This window comes from Stenella coeruleoalba (assembly GCF_951394435.1).
Source record: "Stenella coeruleoalba genome assembly, chromosome: 3".
In the NCBI taxonomy this organism is placed as follows: domain Eukaryota; kingdom Metazoa; phylum Chordata; class Mammalia; order Artiodactyla; family Delphinidae; genus Stenella; species Stenella coeruleoalba.
The window spans coordinates 172,840,332-172,859,778 of NC_137148.1; the positions used below are offsets into that span (position 1 = coordinate 172,840,332).

The 19,447-nt window shown below is 56.5% G+C and overlaps 1 protein-coding gene across 1 annotated transcript in view; it reads left to right on the forward strand.

Moving 5' to 3' along the window:
• TMPRSS9 (transmembrane serine protease 9) overlaps nucleotides 1-17,169 on the forward strand; it is a gene marked incomplete at its 5' end in the record, with an annotated part of 30,916 nt that extends 13,747 nt beyond the window's left edge. Inside the window, 10 exons of the mRNA XM_079915954.1 lie at nucleotides 3,482-3,756; nucleotides 5,393-5,529; nucleotides 6,287-6,605; nucleotides 7,925-8,096; nucleotides 8,548-8,819; nucleotides 9,350-9,486; nucleotides 12,223-12,619; nucleotides 14,668-14,839; nucleotides 15,505-16,045; nucleotides 16,526-17,169. Of these exons, the coding sequence (XP_079772080.1) occupies nucleotides 3,482-3,756; nucleotides 5,393-5,529; nucleotides 6,287-6,605; nucleotides 7,925-8,096; nucleotides 8,548-8,819; nucleotides 9,350-9,486; nucleotides 12,223-12,619; nucleotides 14,668-14,839; nucleotides 15,505-16,045; nucleotides 16,526-16,687 (2,584 nt within the window). The 3' untranslated portion in view covers nucleotides 16,688-17,169. The remainder of the gene's footprint in view (nucleotides 1-3,481; nucleotides 3,757-5,392; nucleotides 5,530-6,286; nucleotides 6,606-7,924; nucleotides 8,097-8,547; nucleotides 8,820-9,349; nucleotides 9,487-12,222; nucleotides 12,620-14,667; nucleotides 14,840-15,504; nucleotides 16,046-16,525) is intronic.
• Between the last annotated feature and the right edge of the window lie 2,278 nt (nucleotides 17,170-19,447).

The following is a 19,447-nucleotide window of genomic DNA, read 5'->3' on the forward strand; positions in this document are numbered from 1 at the left end:
TTAGTTCTTCTCCTGGGGGTTTATCTTGTTCCTTTGTCTGGAACGTGTTCCTCTGTCACCTCATTTTGTCTGAGTTGCCGTTTGTATTTTTATGTGTATGGTAGGTTCGTTGTTTCTCAACCTTGGAGAAGTGGCTTCTGGAGGACACGTCCTATGCATCCCCGCAGTGCACTCCCCGCTCATCACCCAAGCTCCATGCTCTAGGGGTTCCCTCTAAGAGGGCTGCGTGGGTCCTTCTGTCGTCGCAGGCTGACTGTGTGGGCGGTCTGCTAGGCTTGGTTGGCTGCCAGGCCACGTCTTATGTGGACGCTGCTGGCTGCGGTTTAGTGGGGCTTGGTCACGAGGTGGCCGGTAGTGGGATCCTAGGGGGCCTGGGGTTAGTGCCCGACTCCTGGCAGGCAGAGCTGGTTCCTGGGGTCTGCCTGCAGGGCCCAGGGATCCCAGAGCTCGTTTCAGAGCATTGGTGGTGGTGGTCGGGGGGGGGAAGGGGCGGGTTTCGGCTACAGTTGGGTATGGGTTCTGGAGCGTCCCAGAGGTGGCCTTGGCTTACTGGTGGGCAGGGCTAGGGTCTGGCCTTCAATGCGGGATCATGGTTTTCTGGCATCTGGTGTGGGCGGAGCTGGGTCTTGGCCCTCTGGTGGGCAGGGCTGTGTCTAGGGGCAGCTGTGGGCTCAGGGGGGCTCTAAGGCAGCCTGTCTGCTGATGGGTGGGGCTGTGTCCCCGCCCAGTTAGTTGATTGGCCTGGGGCGTCCCAGCACTAGCGCCTGTGGGCTATTGGGGGTGGGCCCGGGTCTCCGCAATAAAGAACCAACATGGCGGCCGCCAACATTACGTCCCCAGGGCGACCCATGGCCGCCCGCGCCTTGCCTCCCCAGGAGACCCTCCGAGAGCAGCAGGTAGGTTTGGTCCAGGCTTCTATCAGATGACTGCTTCTGCCCCGGGTCCCAGTGCACGTGGGATTCTCTGTGTGTCCTTTAGGAGTGAAGCCTCTATTTCCCCCAGTCCTGTGGGGCTCCTGCGACTAGCTCTGTGGGCCTCCGAAGCCCAATGCTCTGGGGGACCCTCTTCCTAGTGCTGGACCCCCAGGCTGGGGAGCCTGACGTGGGGCTCAGAACTCTCACTCCTGTGGGAAAACCTCTGCAACGTGATTCTCCTCCAGTCCGTGGGTCCCCCACCGGGGGCCACGGGGTTTGATCATATCGTGAGTCCGCCCTTCCTTCTCATTTTGTTGCGGTTCCTTCTCTCTGTCTTCGGTTGGAGAAGATCTTTTCTGGTAGGTTCCAGTCTTTTTCATCGATGGTGGTTCTGCAGGTAGTTGTGATTTGGGTGTGCTCCTGAGAGGAGGTGAGCTCAGGGTCTTTCTACTCCGCCATCTTGGCCGATCTCCCAGTCTCTCCACATCCTGGCCATTACTTGTCACTTTGTTTGTTTTTAATAGCCATCCTAATGGGTGTGCAGTAATGTCTCACTGTGGCTTTGATTTGCGTTTCCCTAATGATTAGTGATGTTGAGCGTCTTTTCATGTGCTTATTGGCCATTTGTGTGACATTTGTGTGACATTGCTCCATCTTCTTGGGAGCAATGCCCAGTTTTTTTGTTTGTTTGTTTGGCTGTGTTGTGTCTTCGTTGCTGTGTGCAGGCTTTCTCTAGGTGTGGCGAGCGGGGGCTACTCTTTGTTGCAGTGCACAGGCTTCTCATTGCAGTGGCTTCTCTTGTTACGGAGCACAAGTTCTAGGCGTGTGGCCTTCAGTAGTTGCAGCACGCGGGCTCAGTAGTTGCGGCACGCAGGTCCTAGAGCACGCAGGCTTCAGTAGTTGTGGCGCACGGGCTTCAGTAGTTGTGGCTCGCAGGCTCTAGAACACAGGCTCAGTAGTTGTGGCACACGGGCTTAGTTGCTCCGCGGCATGTGGGATCTTCCTGGACCAGGGCTCGAACCCCTGTCCCCTGCATTGGCAGGTGGATTCTTCACCACTGCGCCACCAGGGAAGTCCCTTTGCCCAGCTTTTTTTTTTTTTTTTTGCAGTACGCGGGCCTCTCACCGCTGTGGTTTCTCCCGTTGCAGAGCACAGGCTCCGGACGCGTAGGCTCAGCAGCCATGGCTCACGGGCCCAGCCGCTCTGCGGCATGTGGGATCTTCCCGGACCGGGGCACAAACCCGTGTCCCCTGCATCGGCAGGCGGACTCTCAACAACCGCACCACCAGGGAAGCCCTGCCCAGTTTTGAACTGGGTTGTTTTTTGTTGTTGAGGATGGTCAGAATCTTTAACAATGAGAGTGGCCAATCAGAATGGAGCTCACCAAAGGTGGAAGAAGGTTCTGGAAGCCTCTGGCAGTGCCAGGCATTGCTATTTGGTTATTTCCATCTGAGGAGTCCTCGGGGACAGGACAGGGCAACAGGAAGCATGGGCTCCCCTGGGAAACCATTACCTACGAATTGCCCCAGGGTCACTAATGGAACAGCCTGCTGGGAATCCCAGGGAAACCTGCCCCAGGAAATGACGGTCTGGTGGACACAGGTCACATAAGCAGTGACATTCAGGGCAAGAAGAGTTGCTTTTTTGTCGTTTTAAATTTCGTTTCTCTTAATATTTTATTATGAATATATTTAAGTAGAAAAGATGAAAACATAGGACGACAAACACCCATATGCCAGTATCTGATTTCAAAAGTTATTACTATTTCACTGTATTCGTTTTTTCTCCCACTCTCTCCATCTATCTGCATCTGTAATTATTCACACACACATTCATACATATATATCTTCGCCAAACCATTTGAAATTAAGTAGAGAACATCATGACACACGGCCTCCGAATCTCCCGCATGCATTTGTGCACATAGACAAAAGAGTCTCTCACACACCCACATACCACTATCACACCCCAGAAAATTAAAAACAGCCACGCAGTGTTATCTAGTAGCCAGTCCGTATTCAAGGCCTCACTCGCCTCACCCTAATCCCAGCCATGTTGGATCCTGTCTTTGTTTAAAATATTGATAATTCGTGCTAGTTTTGTTGGGTTTTTTTTTTTTTTTTTTGGCAATCATTCTGATTTTTGACAATGTTGCATGAAAATATTATTCTTATTTGCTGCATTGGGTCTTTGTTGCTGCGCTCAGGCTTTCTCTAGTTGCGGCGAGCGGGGGCTACTCTTCGTTGTGGTGCGCGGCTTCTCAGCGCGGTGGCTTCTCTTGTTGCGGAGCACGTGCTCTAGGCGCGCAGGCTTCGGTAGTTGTGGTGCACGGGCTTAGTTGCTCCGCGGCACGTGGGATCTTCCCGGCCCAGGGCTCGAACCCGTGTCCCCTGCATTGGCAGGCGGATTCTTAACCACTGCGAAACCAGGGAAGTCCGAAAATATCATTATTAGTCTCGATGGCTGAGTTTTGGGGCGCCTCCTTAACACTTGCCCGCTGGGTGAGTGCCTCACCCTCCGGCCCCATCCTCAGTGGGCCTCTGAGCGGGGGTTTGTCTGCCCTGCAGATTCCAAGACCCCACCGAGTGGGTGGCTTACGCGGGCAGCACCTACCTCAGCGGCTCGGAGGCCAGCACGGTGCGGGCCCGAGTGGCCCGGATCATCACGCACCCCTTCTACAACTCTGACACGGCCGACTTCGACGTGGCGGTGCTCGAGCTGGGTGGCCCCCTGCCCTTCAGCAGGCATGTGCAGCCCGTGTGCCTCCCAGCCGCCGTGCACGTCTTCCCGCCCCGGAAGAAGTGTCTGATCTCGGGCTGGGGCTACCTCAAGGAGGATTTCCGTAAGCACCATACCGCCCGCAGCCTCTCCAGGCAGCCAGCAAAGCCCAGCCAAGCAAGCAACACACAGTCCGGCCTCATTAGCCGCGGATTCTGTATTTGCGAATTCACCTACTCGCTAAAATTCATTTGTCTCCCCAAGTGGATGCTCGTGGGGGAATCTGTGATTGTTCCCTGTTGTGCAATTTGAGTCGTTCCCAGCTGAGGTGGAGCTGGGCAATACCCTGCCTCTTGGTTCAGCTCAGACTGGAAACCAGTGTCCTTTTCGTGGTCTATTTACTGCCACTTTTTTTTTCTGCATTTTTGTGCTTTTTGTGGCAGGTTTCACAAAATCTAAACAGGCCCCAAGCGTAGAGCTGAAGTGCTGGCTAGCGTCCTAAGTGCAGGAGGGCTGGGATGTGCCTAATGGGCAGAAAGTACGTGGGTTAGATGAGCTTCGTTCAGGCAAGAGTTACAGCGCTGTGGGCTGTGAGCTCAGTGGTAACAAATCAACAGTGTATGTTAAGTGAAGTGTCTTTAAGCAGAAACACACGTACCATCATGAGGTTATGTAATTACGGATCGGCTGTGACCGGAGGCTCTCAGGAACCTGACCCCGTGTAACCCCCGGAGCAGTGGGGCAGTGTTCACTGATTCAGTGTTTGGGTCATTTTATAGAACAGAACTGCCTCATATCGACTGTAACCTGATGGTGATAAATGCTGGGAAGGAAACCAGTAGGAAAAATGAGTTGGGGGCGGGGACAGCTTTAGGAAAGGGCCTGAGATGGTGACACTTCAGCTAAGACCAGGCTTCCTACTCCAGGGACTGGGCAGGAAGCAAATCAGACAGAAACCCCTGTTCACATGGAGCCCCCAGTCCAGACCAGTGCCTCCCAATAAAACTTCCCTCAGTGGTGGACATGAGCCACATCTGTGCCATCCACAACGGGGGCCAGCAGCCCTGTGACACGGGCTAGCGCTACCAAGAAACTGAGTTTTACATTTCATGTCATTGTAATGAATTTCCATCTGCATTTAAATAGCCTCATGTGGGCAGTGGCTATCATACCCAGACAGAACAATTCCAGGGGGCAGTAGATAATGAACAAGATAAGTGGCAAATGGTGATGTACAGAATGGAGAAAAATAAGGCCGGGGTTGGGGGGGGGCTGCAATTTAAAATAGGAGATGAGAGGAGGAAGGCGGACAGATTCTGCAGGGACAAGCATTCTAGGCAGCCAGAACGGCATGTGCAAAGGGCCTGGGGTGCCAGGGTAGGTGGTCCAAGCTTGGGTATTTGGATTGAGCTGGGCGGGTGGGGGGGGGACACCCTGGAGCATTTGAGGAAAAGGTTACGTAATCTGATTTAATGTTTAGCCAAGATGGGGCTACGGCTGGACTAAGAAAAGATTCCAGCAGGTAAGGGGGAGCTCAGGGCGGGCAGGTTTGGGGAGGGGAGGGGAGGAGCCTAGTCTTGCCACTTAGCTGTCCAGGCCGAGACGGTGGTCAGTGGGCATTGATGGACCTGGCTCATTTCTGATCTGGGGCTGCAGCAGCTCCACCGCAGCTGGGGAAACGGAAGCTCAGCCTCCTGGCTCGGGGTGGCTGCCAGGGTCCTGGAGTGCTCACCCTGCTTGTCTCTCCCCATGCCGGGCAGTGGTCAAGCCGGAGATGCTGCAGAAAGCCACCGTGGAGCTGCTGGACCAGGCCCTGTGCGCCAGCCTGTATGGCCACTCGCTCACCGACAGGATGCTGTGTGCCGGCTACCTGGATGGGAAGGTGGATTCCTGCCAGGTGAGCCCGGTGCCTGGGAAAGAAGCCAGAGGCCCCTGACGACGCCTTGCCAGCCCCTGAAGTGGCTGGGAAAGGCCCCCAGGTTTCCGCCCGAGGTTCCCCTCTCCCCGCAAGGGGGAGCCTTCTGTTGCTGGTCCACCACCTAAATTTCCTCTGCTTGGTTTGTCACATGGCTGTGGATTTCCTTTTTAATTTATATCTTTGCTCTCCTTTCTAAGGCCTGGTGGGTGGGGAGCGGCTGCTACATGCGCTCAGGGTGCCACATCAGAGCCAGAAGCTGGAGAAAACAGCGGGAAATAGTGAGAGAGCGCTTGTGTTTAAGGATGAAAGAGTCGCGGTGAGCTGGGTGTGAGGAGAAGGCAAAGGATAGCAAGACAGGATGAGTGAGGGCAGATGCGGCCCTGCAGGAGGACGCCGCATGATGACTGGAGGTTCCTAAGCCACTGGTGACATTACCCAGGGTCTGCTGGGCTAAGGAGAGGAGGGGATACTGTTTATTTGGGTTGGGTTTTTAACTGCCAGTGGTAGAACTGAAAGAGGTCTTAGAGATCTCATAGCCCAACTGTCCTATTTTATTTTTTTTAGAAGAGGAGTCTGAGGTTCCGAGATGTGAGGTATCAGCCCACATGTGCTCCGTGAGGCTGTGGGGAGAAGGCCCCCAACCAGGGCTCCTTCTCTGACCCTGTGGCTCTGGGATTGGGACCGGCTGCAGCCACGGAGCCCCGACCCCTCCTGAGGGTGTGCCTTTGTCTCCCAGGGCGACTCGGGGGGCCCCCTGGTCTGCGAGGAGCCCTCCGGAAGGTTCTTCCTGGCCGGCATCGTGAGCTGGGGAATCGGCTGTGCAGAAGCCCGGCGTCCGGGGGTGTACGCCCGAGTGACCAGGCTGCGTGACTGGATCCTGGAGGCCATTGCCGCTGCAAGCAAGCCTCTGGCCCCCACGGCGGCTCCTGCCCCGGCCATCCCCAGCACCGCCTGGCCCACCAGCCCACAGAGCCCGGCGGTCAACACACCCACCAGGCCCACGCTGGCCCCCAGCGCCGTGCCTCTCGACGCAGCCACTGCATCTAAGCCACAAGGTACTTTCTGGGGAGACAGCAGAAGTGGGTGTCCGCTCCGTGCGGGGTTGGGTGGATTGGTACTGGCTTTCCGAAGCTGTCTGTGGGGAAGAGCTAGGTGATTGATTAGTGATGTCTGTCAAATGCCCAGGCAAAGGCTATTTTCACATTTACTGCCTGATGACACCTACTGCCGGCCTGGAGGAGGGTGTACTCAGAATATCCCGAAGGGTCAGCAAGAGGCCAGTGACCGTGACGATGGGGCCAGGGTGGGAGAGCGACTGACCTGGGGTCACCGCAGACACGAGCACCCACACGAAGCACACTTCACCTGTCTCGACTTTGTGGTTTCCGAGGACCCAGGTCCAGTCACTGCCCGGATCTGACACTGATCCGCCTTTGTGGTCCCACAGACCTGCGAGGCTCAAAGCCAGTCGAAACTCTGCCTCTTTTTTTGTTTTTTAACACAAAAATCTCTTTTATTCTTGGTTGCTCCTACTCAATCATTTAACAATTCAAGACTTATATTGTAATTAATAACGTGAAATTCTGACAGACAGTGGTATACAAAGTCAATTAAGATGTGCTTCCCATCTTTATTAAATATTGAAAAATAAAGAGTAGGAAAGAATAGTAAAGTACACTCCCATTAGAAAGAATACATGATTTATGTTGAGTACATACCAGTTTTCCAAAGTACTGTGTACCTGGCCAAAGATATATTGCTAAAGACACACGTACACAGGGGTACACACACGTGCATACAATCGAATAAACATCGCACAACACATAATATAGAAAAAGTTATATGTAACAAAAATGAAAAAATTGTGATATTATATTGTTTTTGCCTATGGAAATGAGTATCAAATTAACTTCTTTTCATTTTTTCCCTATTTTATTATTATTTTTTAATTTTTTATTGGAGTGTAGTTGTTTAACTGTGCCTCATTTAAAGTCGCCTGCACCCACCCTGCCCCCAAGCCCGTAACAGCCCGACTCTGCCTTTGTCCAGAGCCGCCCGGGCTGTGGCCTGTGTCTGCCGTGCTGACACTGGTGGGGACAGGGCTGCTGTGATTTTCACTGGTGGGAACAGGGCTGCTGTGATTTTATCTTCTTTTTCGCCCATATCCCCCCAGCTGGGCGGCGTACTTGTACTTGAGACCTTAGGGCTCCTTTAAGCCTCGATTTCTTCATGTGTGTGACGGGATGGTTGTGCCCCGGCCCAGCCAGAGCCCGGAGGCTGTGCCCTGTGTCCCGAGGCCCCTCTGGAACCAGGGTGGTCCCGCCGCCCGCCGAGCGGGCTGAGATGCGCGGGCCCTCCTGTCTCGTCCCCGCAGAGTGCGGGGCCAGGCCGGCGCTGGAGAAGCCCACCCGGATCGTGGGCGGGCTCGGGGCCGCCTCCGGGGAGGTGCCCTGGCAGGTCAGCCTGAAGGAGGGTTCCCGGCACTTCTGTGGAGCCACCGTGGTGGGGGACCGCTGGCTGCTGTCTGCCGCCCACTGCTTCAACCAGTAAGGCCCCCTCGGCTCCCCCGTCATCACCGGGTCCCCCCACCATCAAATCCCCGTGCATGCAGAGACCACTTACGACCCAGCACGTGGCCAGGGTCACGTCCAGCTGCGGGGTGCGGGGTAGGGGGCGGATGGGGGGCAGCGTGAAGAAGTAGGGGGCTCTGGGGAGTGGCTTCTGGGAGGATCCTGTCGAGCTGGTCTGTGAGGGACACAGAGGGGCCGAGTTGGGGGGCAGGCTCCTCCCCTCCACTCAAGGGCAGGTGGCATTGACCTCTGATTGTCACAAAGCCGTGGGGGTCTCTCATGCCTTCTTGTCCCAGAAGGAAATGAGGCCCGGGGGGGCTCCCTGCCTTGCCCACGGTCTTGTGGTGCCCTCCCCGGGGCCTCGGTCCCGCAGCTCTGCCCGGTGCCCGGGGGGCAGCAGGGAGTCTGAGCGGCCCCTTCCCGGCAGCACAAAGGTGGAGCTGGTGCGGGCCCACCTGGGCACCGCGTCCCTCTCGGGCGTCGGCGGGAGCCCCGTGAAGATGGGGCTCAGGCGGGCGGTGCTGCACCCCCAGTACAATCCCAGCATCCTGGACTTCGACGTGGCCGTGCTGGAGCTGGCCAGGCCCCTGGTCTTCAACAAGTACGTGCAGCCTGTCTGCCTGCCCCTGGCCATCCAGAAGTTCCCCGTGGGCCGCAAGTGCGTGATCTCTGGATGGGGCAACACGCAGGAGGGAAACGGTGAGCCTCCGCCCCCCACCCCGCCCGGGGCTCTGGTCCCACCGCCCGCAGACCACTCACCTCTCCACTAACTCGGGGTCGCAAACTCCGGCCCGTGGGACCAGTGCGGCTGCTTTTTATAAATAAAGTTTTATTGGCATGCAGCCATGCCCACTCACTCACTGACAGCCCCGGGCGGCTTTCCTGCTACAAAAGCAGAGCTGCGTGGTCCCAACAGGCTGTCTGGCCTGTAGAGCAGAACATATTTACTCTGTGGCCCTTTATGGAAAAGGTTTGGGGACCCTTGTGCTTCCCTTTGAGACCTCACAGTAGCCCCCTTGCAGGTCACCCAAGGTGCTAGGGAATCCGCTCAGGGACAGTGGTGAGATTCTAGGGTGACTTTACATCCCTGCAAGGCCGTGGGCCTCCGGGCCTTGGCCTGTAGGACGGGGATGGCGCCTCCCTCTGGGGTTGTGGTCAGAGTGAAGCCGGCTACTGAACAGTGGTCCCCGTGTAAGTGGCCCTCGGGGGTGGTCTCCTTGTCCTGGCAGCCACCAAGCCTGACCTCCTGCAGCGGGCATCCGTGGGCATCATAGACCAGAAGGCATGCAGCGCCCTCTACAACTTCTCACTCACGGACAGGATGATCTGTGCGGGGTTCCTGGAGGGCAAGGTTGACTCCTGCCAGGTGAGTCCAGGAGGGACCCGGTTTAGAGAGATCGTGATACGTCCAAACAGAAGACGAGGCAGCAGTTTTCAAGTATGTGGTAGATCTACACAAGATATATACACACTGATTTTAAAAGCTGTCTCGTATATGTTAGCTGAAGAAAAGCTAATCATACGTGAGTACGTATATGACCACCCTGTCACACTTGACACGTGGCTGACCCATTTTTAAGGGGAAACAAATCAGCTCCAGAACATAAAAAGAAGCTAGCTGAACCCTGCTATCAAGGCCAGAGAAACACAGAGGTGAAGAAATTCAGGGAGCTCCCTGGCGGTCCAGCGGTCAGGCTTGGCGCTTTCACTGCCGTAGCCTGGGTTCAATCCCTGGTTGGGGAACTAAGATCCCACAAGCCGCGTGACATGGCAAAAAAAAAAAGAAAAAAAAATTTTAAAAAGGAAATGCACAGGCCAGTCTTACTTAGAAGCATAGATGAAAAAACCCTTAATAAAACATTAGCAAATTCAAGCCAGCAGGGTATGTGTTATAAGGGAAACACATCACAACCAAAGTGAGTTGATGTCATAAAAAGTTTGGCTCCACACAAGACAATCCATTAATGCTATTCATTGCATTAGTACACTGAAGGGGAGAAACAGGATAATTGTCAAAATCACAGAAAAAAGCATCTGATAGTTTTTTAACAACATTTTTAATTAAAAAATTAAAAAATTCTAACCCTATGATAGACATATAATGGAAACCTACAGCACATCATGCTTTAAAGTTTTTTTATTTTACTGAAGTATAGTTTACTTACAATGTTGTGTTAGTTTCTGGTGTACAGCAAAGTGACTCAGTTATACGTCTGTATGTATACACATATATACATATATATATTCTTTTCCATTAGTTTATTTCAAGATATTGAATATAGTTCCTTGTGCTATACAGTAAAGCCTTGTTATCTATTTTATATATAGTTAGCGTGTATCTGTTAATCCCAAACTCCTAATTTCCCCTCCCCCCTCCCCTTCCCCTTTGGCAACCACAGGTCTGTTCTCTTCTGTTTCTGTTTCACAAATAAGTTAATTTGTGTCATATTTTAGATTCTACATGTAAGTGATATCATATGGTATTTGTCGTTCTCTTTCTGACTTACTTTGCTTAGTATGGTAATCTCTAGGTCCATCCATGTTTTTGCAAATGGCATTATTTCATTCTTTTTTATGGCTGAGTAATATTCCATTGTATAAATGTACCACATCTTCTTTGTCCATTCATCTGTTGATGGACATTTAGGTTGCTTCCATGTCTTGGCTACTGTAAATAGTGCTGCTGTGAATGTTGGGGGGCATATATCGTTTCGAATTAATTTTTTTTTTTTTTTTTTTTTTTTTGCGGTACGCGGGCCTCTCACTGTTGTGGCCTCTCCCGTTGCGGAGCATAGGCTCCGGACGTGCAGGCTCAGCGGCCATGGCTCACGGGCCCAGCCGCTCCGCGGCATGTGGGATCTTCCCGGACCGGGGCACGAACCCGTGTCCCCTGCATCGGCAGGTGGACTCTCAACCACTGCGCCACCAGGGAAGCCCTGAATTAAATTTTTTGTCTTTTCCAGATATATGCCCAGGAGTGAGATTGATGGATCATATGGCAACTCTATTTTTAGTTTTTTTGGGGCTGCGCCGCACAGCATGCGGGATCTTAGTTCCCCGACCAGGGATCGAACCCATGCCCCCTGTAGTGGAAGCATGGAGTCCTAACCACTGGACCGCCAGGGAAGTCCCTACTTGTAGTTTTTTAAGGAACCTCCACACTGTTCTCCACAGTGGCTGCACCAACTTACATTCCCACCAACAGTGTAGGAGGGTTCCCTTTTCTCAGCATGAGGTGGTACCTCATTGTAGTTTCGATTTGCATTTCTGTAATAATTAGTGATGTTGAGCATCTTTTCATGTGCCTGTTGGCCATCTGTATGTCTTCTTTAGAGAAATGTCTGCTTAGATCTTCTGCCCGTTTTTCGATTGGGTGGTTTGGTTTTTTGTTGTTGAGTTGTATGAGGTGTTTGTATATTTTGGAGAGTAAGCCCTTGTCGGTTGCATCGCTTGCAAGTATTTTCTCCCATTCCGTAGGTTGTCTTTTCTTTTTTTTTTTTTTCTTTTTTTTTTATGGTTTCTTTTGCTTTGCAAAAACTTGTAAGTTTGATTAGGTCCCATTTGTTTATTTTTGCTTTTATTTCTATTGCCTTGGGAGACTGACCTAAGAAAACATTGGCGCGATTTATGTCAGTGAATGTTTTGCCTATGCTCTCTCCTAGGTGTTTTACGGTGTCACGGCTTACATTTAAGTCTTTAAGCCATTCTGAGTTTATTTTTGTGCATGGCGTGAGGGTGTGTTCTAACTTCACTGATCTACATGCGGCTGTCCTGCCTTCCCAACACCACTTGCTGAAGAGACTGTCTTTTTCCCACTGTATATTCTTGCCCAGGAGAGTTCTTTTCTTTAGGGTTTTCTGCTGTTTTGTTTTGTTTCCAATGCAAAAGTAAGAGCAATCCTGGCTCAGAGAGAGGTGACTTGCTCAAGGTCACACAAGGTCTCACAGCCCCACGCGGGCGTGAGGCCCGTCCTGCTGAGGTCCTGTGCGTGTCCAGCTCTGCTGAGTTGTTTCTCCCACTCGTGGCAGCACGGGAGCGCCTGGCGGTGCCTCTGCAGAGAGGGTGCCGGTATGGTCAGTGGCCCTCTGTCCTTCCTTTTCAGGGTGACTCTGGGGGACCCCTGGCCTGTGAGGAGACGCCTGGCGTGTTCTATCTGGCAGGGATTGTGAGCTGGGGCATCGGCTGTGCTCAGGCCAAGAAGCCAGGCGTGTACACCCGCATCACCCGGCTGAAGGGCTGGATCCTCGCCATCATGTCCTCCCACTCCCTCTCCACGCCCCCGCCGTCCACCACGAGGACGCCCACCAGCAGTCACCCTGCCAGGACGACGGCTGGCCTCACGGTCCTGGGGGTCGTGGCCAGCAGACCCACCCCCTGGGCCACCAGCAGGGTGACCAGCCAACCTGCCAACAGGACCACCACAGCCATGACCACCACCACTAGGGGACAGACACCACCTCCACACGCCACGGAGACCACTGTGGGCTCCCAGCTACCAGGTATCCAGAGAAATGGAGTGACGTGGGTGGGTGGCGGGAGTCCTGTGTCACCTGCTAGGGCTGCTGTCACAGCGTCCCAGTCTGAGGGGTGGAGATGGTGTCGGCAGGGCTGGAGTCCTCTGAGGCCTCTCTCCTCGGTGTGAGGACGGCCATCTTCTCCCCGCATCCTCATGTGGTCTCCCCTCTGTGGGTGTCTGTGTCCTAATCTCCTCTTATTATATGGACACCAGTCATGCTAGATTAGGGCCACCCGAACCTCATTTTACTTTAATCGTCTCTTTAAAGGCCCCATCTCCAAAAGTCCCATCCTGAGGTTCTGGGGGTCAGGGGCTTCCACTTACGAATTTTGAAGGGGACACAAGTCAGACCATCGTAGGCCCCGACGGCAGGGACCCGGCACTGACAGGGCAGATGCACACGTTAACGGCTGGTCCCACAGGCCTAAGCGGGGTACAACAGGGCAGTAACTGGCTGACAGATGAGACAGAGAACATGGCCCTGAGCTTGCGTCTGAGATGTGGAGTTCATTTTTATTAAATGTTCATCAGAACCATAGGAAACCGCCCTATTTCTGGGTCAGAAGTAAGGCCCCATCTAATGTAGGCAAGTTCCTATGCCTCAGATAGATGCCGTCCACAGTGTCCCGGGCACCAAGCTTAGAACGGGGCCCGGCTTCTGTTCCCCGCCCTTCGTCGCCCCCCACATTCACACAGAGGCTGGCCCAGCCACCCCAAGTCCCCAGATACAGACCTGCACCCACAAAGTCAGGGTTACGGGCTCGCTGCAGCAAGGCAGCGCACACCAAAGAACCAAGGGGCGGCTCACCGGAGGGAGAGGCAGGCGCTGTGGGATCCGGGGCAGAGGCGTGGAGGGGACGCTGAGAGGAAGCAGAGTTTGACCGGCTCAGAGCAAAGCAGACCACGTGCCAGGGGTCTGGACATGGTGCCTCTCCGGGTACCACAAGAAAGTCGAGTCCAGAGACCCCTCAGCTGAGGTGCTGGACTGGGCTGGAAATCGGGGCACGGTCTCTGTGACTGAGATCCTCCAGGCGCAAGGGGAACTCGCTGCCCCTGCCCGTCCAGCAGGGATACTCAGAGGAGGGGGCGTTTTGATACTTTACGGCTGCACCGTGTCCTTGGGAGAAATACGGGTTCTTGTTAACTCTGCAGCCGGCTGTCTCTGGGTCGGGCCTCCAGCCTGGTGATTCTTCCTTTTCCCGTAGCTACAGTTCTCAACATGGGGGCCAGGAGGTGGAGGAGGGTTCCTGACACGGCACACATTGTTCGGTGTGGGGACAGGAGGGCCTTCCCCGACCATGGAGGGCAGGGGAGGCGGCTGGCTGGTGGGAGACAGGGCTGGGGAGGGGGCACTGGCTGTGGAGCTGGAAAACAGCCTGTGGGAATTATCAGATGTGTACCTGAGCGCGCCCCCCCCCCCCCGCCCCGGGTGCCGACGGCGGTCCCTGCAGCACTCCTCGGAGCTACCCGTTTGGTCTTCCTACTCTTGTGTTCCGAGGGTGCACCCTGTGCTGCAGGTGGGGAAGGGTGTCACAGGACAGAGGGACTACCCTGGGAAGGACACTGGGTCACTAGACCCAGGTAAAGAGCCCCTGACAGGGCATCCAGGAAGACCAGCCAGTGCAGGAGCTGGTGAGACCAGGCAGGGCCTCCTGGGAAGCAGCTGGGGTGTGCAAAGGCCCTGGGGCAGCAGGGAACTTGGCTCCTAGGGGCCTGAAAGAGGCCTGGGAGGAGTGGGGAGCGACAGGGGATGCTGGCCTGGCCCCCAGCTGGGGAGGTGAGGCCCCAAGGCTGAGGTTACAGGAACCAAACTTAAATGCATTATCTGAGAAAAGCCCTGAAGAGGCTCGTTTGTAGGACCAAGCGCCAGGCCCAGGGTCCCTGGGGGAAGGCGTTTCCCCGAGGTGGGTCCCCCACCCCACTCCCTGCTCCCAGGCACCGCTACCCGGGACTGCGCGCAGGGGCGAAGCTGGGCGGTCTGCGTGGAGGAGGCGTGGTCTGACCGCCGACCCATGCCCGCCTCTCCCGCAGACTGCGGCCTGGCGCCGGCAGCAACGCTGACCAGAATCGTGGGCGGCAGCGCCGCGGGCCGCGGGGAGTGGCCGTGGCAGGTGAGCCTGTGGTTACGGCGGCGGGAGCACCGCTGCGGGGCCGTGCTGGTGGCCGAGAGGTGGCTGCTGTCGGCAGCGCACTGCTTTGACGTGTGAGTCCCGCCCGCCCCGAATGGCCCGTGTCCGTGGTTCACCGGGACCCAATCGTAGCCCAAAAACTCAGGGTGTGGCGCCTCCGCGCCTTTGCCTGCAAAGCCCTTTCCCCGACACCCGCTGCCCCAGGCCATACCCTCTTCCGCACAGCCCTCCCCTGGCCACACAGGGCAGCGGGGCGAAGTCCAGTGCCCGACTCCCACCAAACGGGGCGGCTCCGGGCCAGCGGGACACCTCCATCCCTAGCACCACCCTAAAGGTCACCCAGTGGGGAGTCCCCTTCCTGGCAGGGTGCGCAGTAGGAGGACCAGGCCAGGGGCCTGCCCTCCACGGAGAAACCCAGCTCAGGATGCGCCTCGCGGTGCCGAGCTCACAGCGGGTGGGCAGGCGGGAGAGCCGTAATATTAGGTGGAAATGGACACAGCTTGTAGTGTCACCTCAGTGCCTGGGGGCCGGCTGGGCGCGTTCAGGCGCGGGGCCCCCCCCTCGTCCTCCCTGCTGTTCTAGGACAAAGGGACGACTCAACCGAGGTCAAGTGCCCGATCTGAGGTTTCCCCAGCCGACCGCGGACGCAGCCCCCGCGGGGCAGGGTGCCGGGGAGCCCCGGGCGAGCAGCGCTGGGGTGCGGGGACCCGGGCGGACGCTTGTCCCCGACGTCCCGCAGCTACGGGGACCCCAAGCAGTGGGCGGCCTTCCTGGGCACGCCGTTCCTGAGCGGCGCTGAGGGGCAGCTGGAGCGCGTGGCGCGCATCCACAAGCACCCCTTCTACAACCTCTACACGCTGGACTACGACGTGGCGCTGCTGGAGCTGGCGGGGCCCGTGCGCCGCAGCCGCCTGGTGCGGCCCATCTGCCTGCCCGAGCCCGCGCCTCGGCCCCCCGACGGCGCGCGCTGCGTCATCACCGGCTGGGGCTCCGTGCGCGAGGGAGGTAGGCGCGGATGGGCCCCCCACCCCCCGAGGGTTAAGGGTCCGGGGGCGTCGGGAAGGACCCCGCCTGCACCCCCCCATCGGGAGTCCCAACGGCGCAGGGAGGGCGCGGGCCCACCAGGTCCCTTCTCGCCCGCAGGCTCGATGGCGCGGCAGCTGCAGAAGGCGGCCGTGCGCCTCCTCAGCGAGCAGACTTGCCGCCGCTTCTACCCGGTGCAGATCAGCAGCCGCATGCTGTGCGCGGGCTTCCCACAGGGCGGCGTGGACAGCTGCTCGGTGAGCGCACTGTGCAACTGGACCGGGGCTCCGCAAGCCAGGCCCCACCCTGCGGTGCGCTTCCTCAGTTAGATCAAACAGGGCACCTTTTGGGTCTCCGAGTTTCCACTGGACAGCCACTTCGTGGACACCCCTAAGAAGCCGGCATTCCCCCCACTGCACCCTCCCCCACCCCTCAGAGGGTCAGGAGCAGGCCGGGCAGAGGCTGTGGGCTGAGGCCCGGTTCTGCTCCTGGACCGCCAGGCGGGTGCCCACCAATGTCTGCCAGGCGGATGAACGCTCACCCGAGCACTGAACCAATTTCCCAGATAATACGAGTGAGGCTCACAGAGGAAGCCACTAGCTGGGGTCACGGGGGAGCCCAGGTGACACTCCCGTGGTGGCCCAGGAGCACGCAGATAAGGCCAGCCCACCCCTGGCTGCTGCCGGGGAGATACTGCCTGCTCTGAGTTCCTTTCCTCTCTCCTCTCCTTTCCTCAGGGTGACGCTGGGGGACCCCTGGCCTGCAGGGAGCCCTCTGGCCGGTGGGTGCTAACTGGGGTCACCAGCTGGGGTTACGGCTGTGGGCGACCCCAGTTCCCAGGCGTCTACACCCGGGTGGCTGCCGTGAGAGGTTGGATCGGGCAGAACATCCAAGAGTGACCGCCAAACGGCTGCCCAGGCCTGGGACCAGCGACGCGAAGGTGGCAGGAACCAGCCGGCCACCCTTCCAGAGGAGGGGGTCCAGGTGGCAGGCGGGGGGTGGAGGGGTTGTGGGTTAACTGGGGTGCAATCTAACTGCGTATTTTGTTCCAATAAACACAGCCCCTCGTCTGCAGCCCGCTGGCTCAGCCCTCCATGTCACAGAAACGACGACTGCCCGCCCCTCAGCCAGGGCCCAGAGGTGGGAGGAAAGATGGGGGCGGGGAGGCCTTCCCGGAGAGGGCCACCCCCAGCCTTGGGCAGCCTCACCTTCGAGGCTCCCTTTTATGTGACCGACGCTCCCTGTCACCCGGGAACCCAGGAGTGCTCGGGAAAGAAGGGGAGGGGGGCGCTGAGGCTCAGTCCCCACAGAGGCCCCTAGAGGGGAGACGCACAGGGTTCTCTGCGCCGTACTCAGCATCTATTTGTGTGACCCCAGGAGGTCGCGGTTCAGAAGGGGTGTGGCCACAACTCCCGCGTCCAAACCCGGATGCTATGCCCAGGGCATGAGGTTGATCGCCCCGAGCGTGTTGCCAGAGCTGCTCCAGGTCTTTGCTCAACTCTCCGGCCCCGACCCTTAGAAGCGTCCTTGCTCACGACCCTCTGACCCCCCACCTTTAGCGGGAGTGAACACAATCTTTTTAAGTTAAAGGGTCCAGAGCTACACACACACACACACACACACACACACACACACACACACACACAAAGAAAAAAACCAAACGGAACCGCTGGGACCAAGATGGCGACAAATCTGACCTCCAACAGACCAAGTCTCGTTATACGCTGATTTGACTACATGAGCATATTAAATGACACACCTACCGGCAGCCACGACCAGGTATTAAGGATCAAAACAGGATAAAAAGGGGGTGACCCCCCCCACTCCCTCGGAAAAGCCCTGCCCCTCCCCCGCAGACTACTGCATATGGGTCCCCAGCATTAGCCTCACTCCTCCTCCCTTTAAAATTAAATCCCCCTCACCAGGTGGGCAAGAAGTTCGTCTGTGAACTTAGCTCCCGCTTCTCCAGTCTCTGGCCACTGAATAAAGCTTGCGCATGTCAGCTTCTGCTTCCTTATTCACCCACTCCCGAACTCGAATGGAAAAAGGACGCCACCTCCCATCCCGAGGCAGCCAGCTTTGGCCAGGCAAGCGGGTCCATACGATTCAATTCGGGAACAAATTTTGGCACCCAACGTGGGGCCCATTCCGTCCTGTAACTCAGGGCTGAACTCACTGACCCGGGGCTGACAAGGTCAGCTAAATAACTGGGCAGTTTGCCCCAGTTCTGAACCTCTGGGCCAGTGAGAACTACTGAATTTAGTCTGAGATCTAAAAGCAGCCAAGGATCAAGTGGAGTGTCCCCCGCGCTGCGTATCTACAGCAAGGACGCTTGCTACAGATCGGGGCAGTGCCCAGGGGACACCTGACACGGGCTGGGCGCTGACCCCGCTCCGGCCGAGGTTTGGCTGTGAGGGTTGGCAAGTTAAGGGAAAGGATCCTGGTCGTCTCGTTGGAGACAGACCTCAGTCTAGAGGACTGGACTGGTCAGTTGGTCATCTAAGTAGAGCCGACCCCCTGGCAAGGGGAGAGGCGAGATCACACAACTGGTTCCCAGTTTGACTGGTTCCTGGCAAGGGGACTGGACTGGACAGGAAGCCCTCCAGACGCCATGGCGTGGCAAGAACACCTCCTTGTTTCGTATGTGTGTGATGTGCGCCCTAGTCTCTGTTCTCGGCGCAGGGAAGCGTCAGGCTCTGATCTGTGTGGCCTTGCCTGTCCTAGTGCTCTTGGAAGTAGTACGTGCCACAACCACAGGTACAGGCTGAGTGCCTACAGGCCACTAGGGCGCTCGCCACCAAACACACTCTCGTGAAAGGGTGCGTCGGTCGTGGACCAGGGTAGGTGAGCGCCAGGCCCGCTGCCAACTGGAAGCACGCAGTAGAACACTCAGCCCCACCGCTGCAGAGTTCCCACCTCTAGGCTCTACTCGGAAACCCAAGAGCACATCTTGTGTTGCTTCCTCTTGCCCTAACTGGCCATCCCGGGCAGGGTCCACATCTCTCTCAGGCAGGTCTCTCCCCGCTACCCTCCATCGCAGGTCCCTAGGGATCCCTCCTCTGAGACACAAACCCTTTAAAAATCTTGTTTTTGCCATATTTCAGGAAAATCACTTTGCCTGGCTGGGGAAGGAAGAGGACCTCCACATTGTTCAAAGGCCTTGGGTCCTTGTAGCTGAGAGTAGAGAAAACTGGATACATGCCAGATGGGCACTCAGCCTCCCTGCCTGGTTACCTGTCACCGAGCAGGGACACGCCCTCTTTGAACAGACCTCCTTGCCTGCCAGGGAGGCCCTGCGGGCAATTCGCCTGATTGGAGAGAGAACCCTTATTTCCTACTCCGCCTTCACCCCATCTCCAGGGACTGGTGGCTGAAAGCACCCACCTACACTGAGTATCTCCCACAGCCCCACAATGGGTCTGGGAATGTCAAGTCGCTGAATTAAAAGGAGGCCTTGTAACCAAGGCCCTCTCAGAGGGCGCCTCCCCTTCCAGCCCCTAAGCATACTGGTTCAGGTTTCAGAGCACCGAGACCTCTTGGTGTGGGATCCATACACTTACCAACCCTGGAACTCCCTTCTCCCCACAGCACTTTTCAAAATGCAAATAGCAGACTTCCCTGGTGGCGCAGTGGTTAAGTATCCGCCTGCCAAGGCAGGG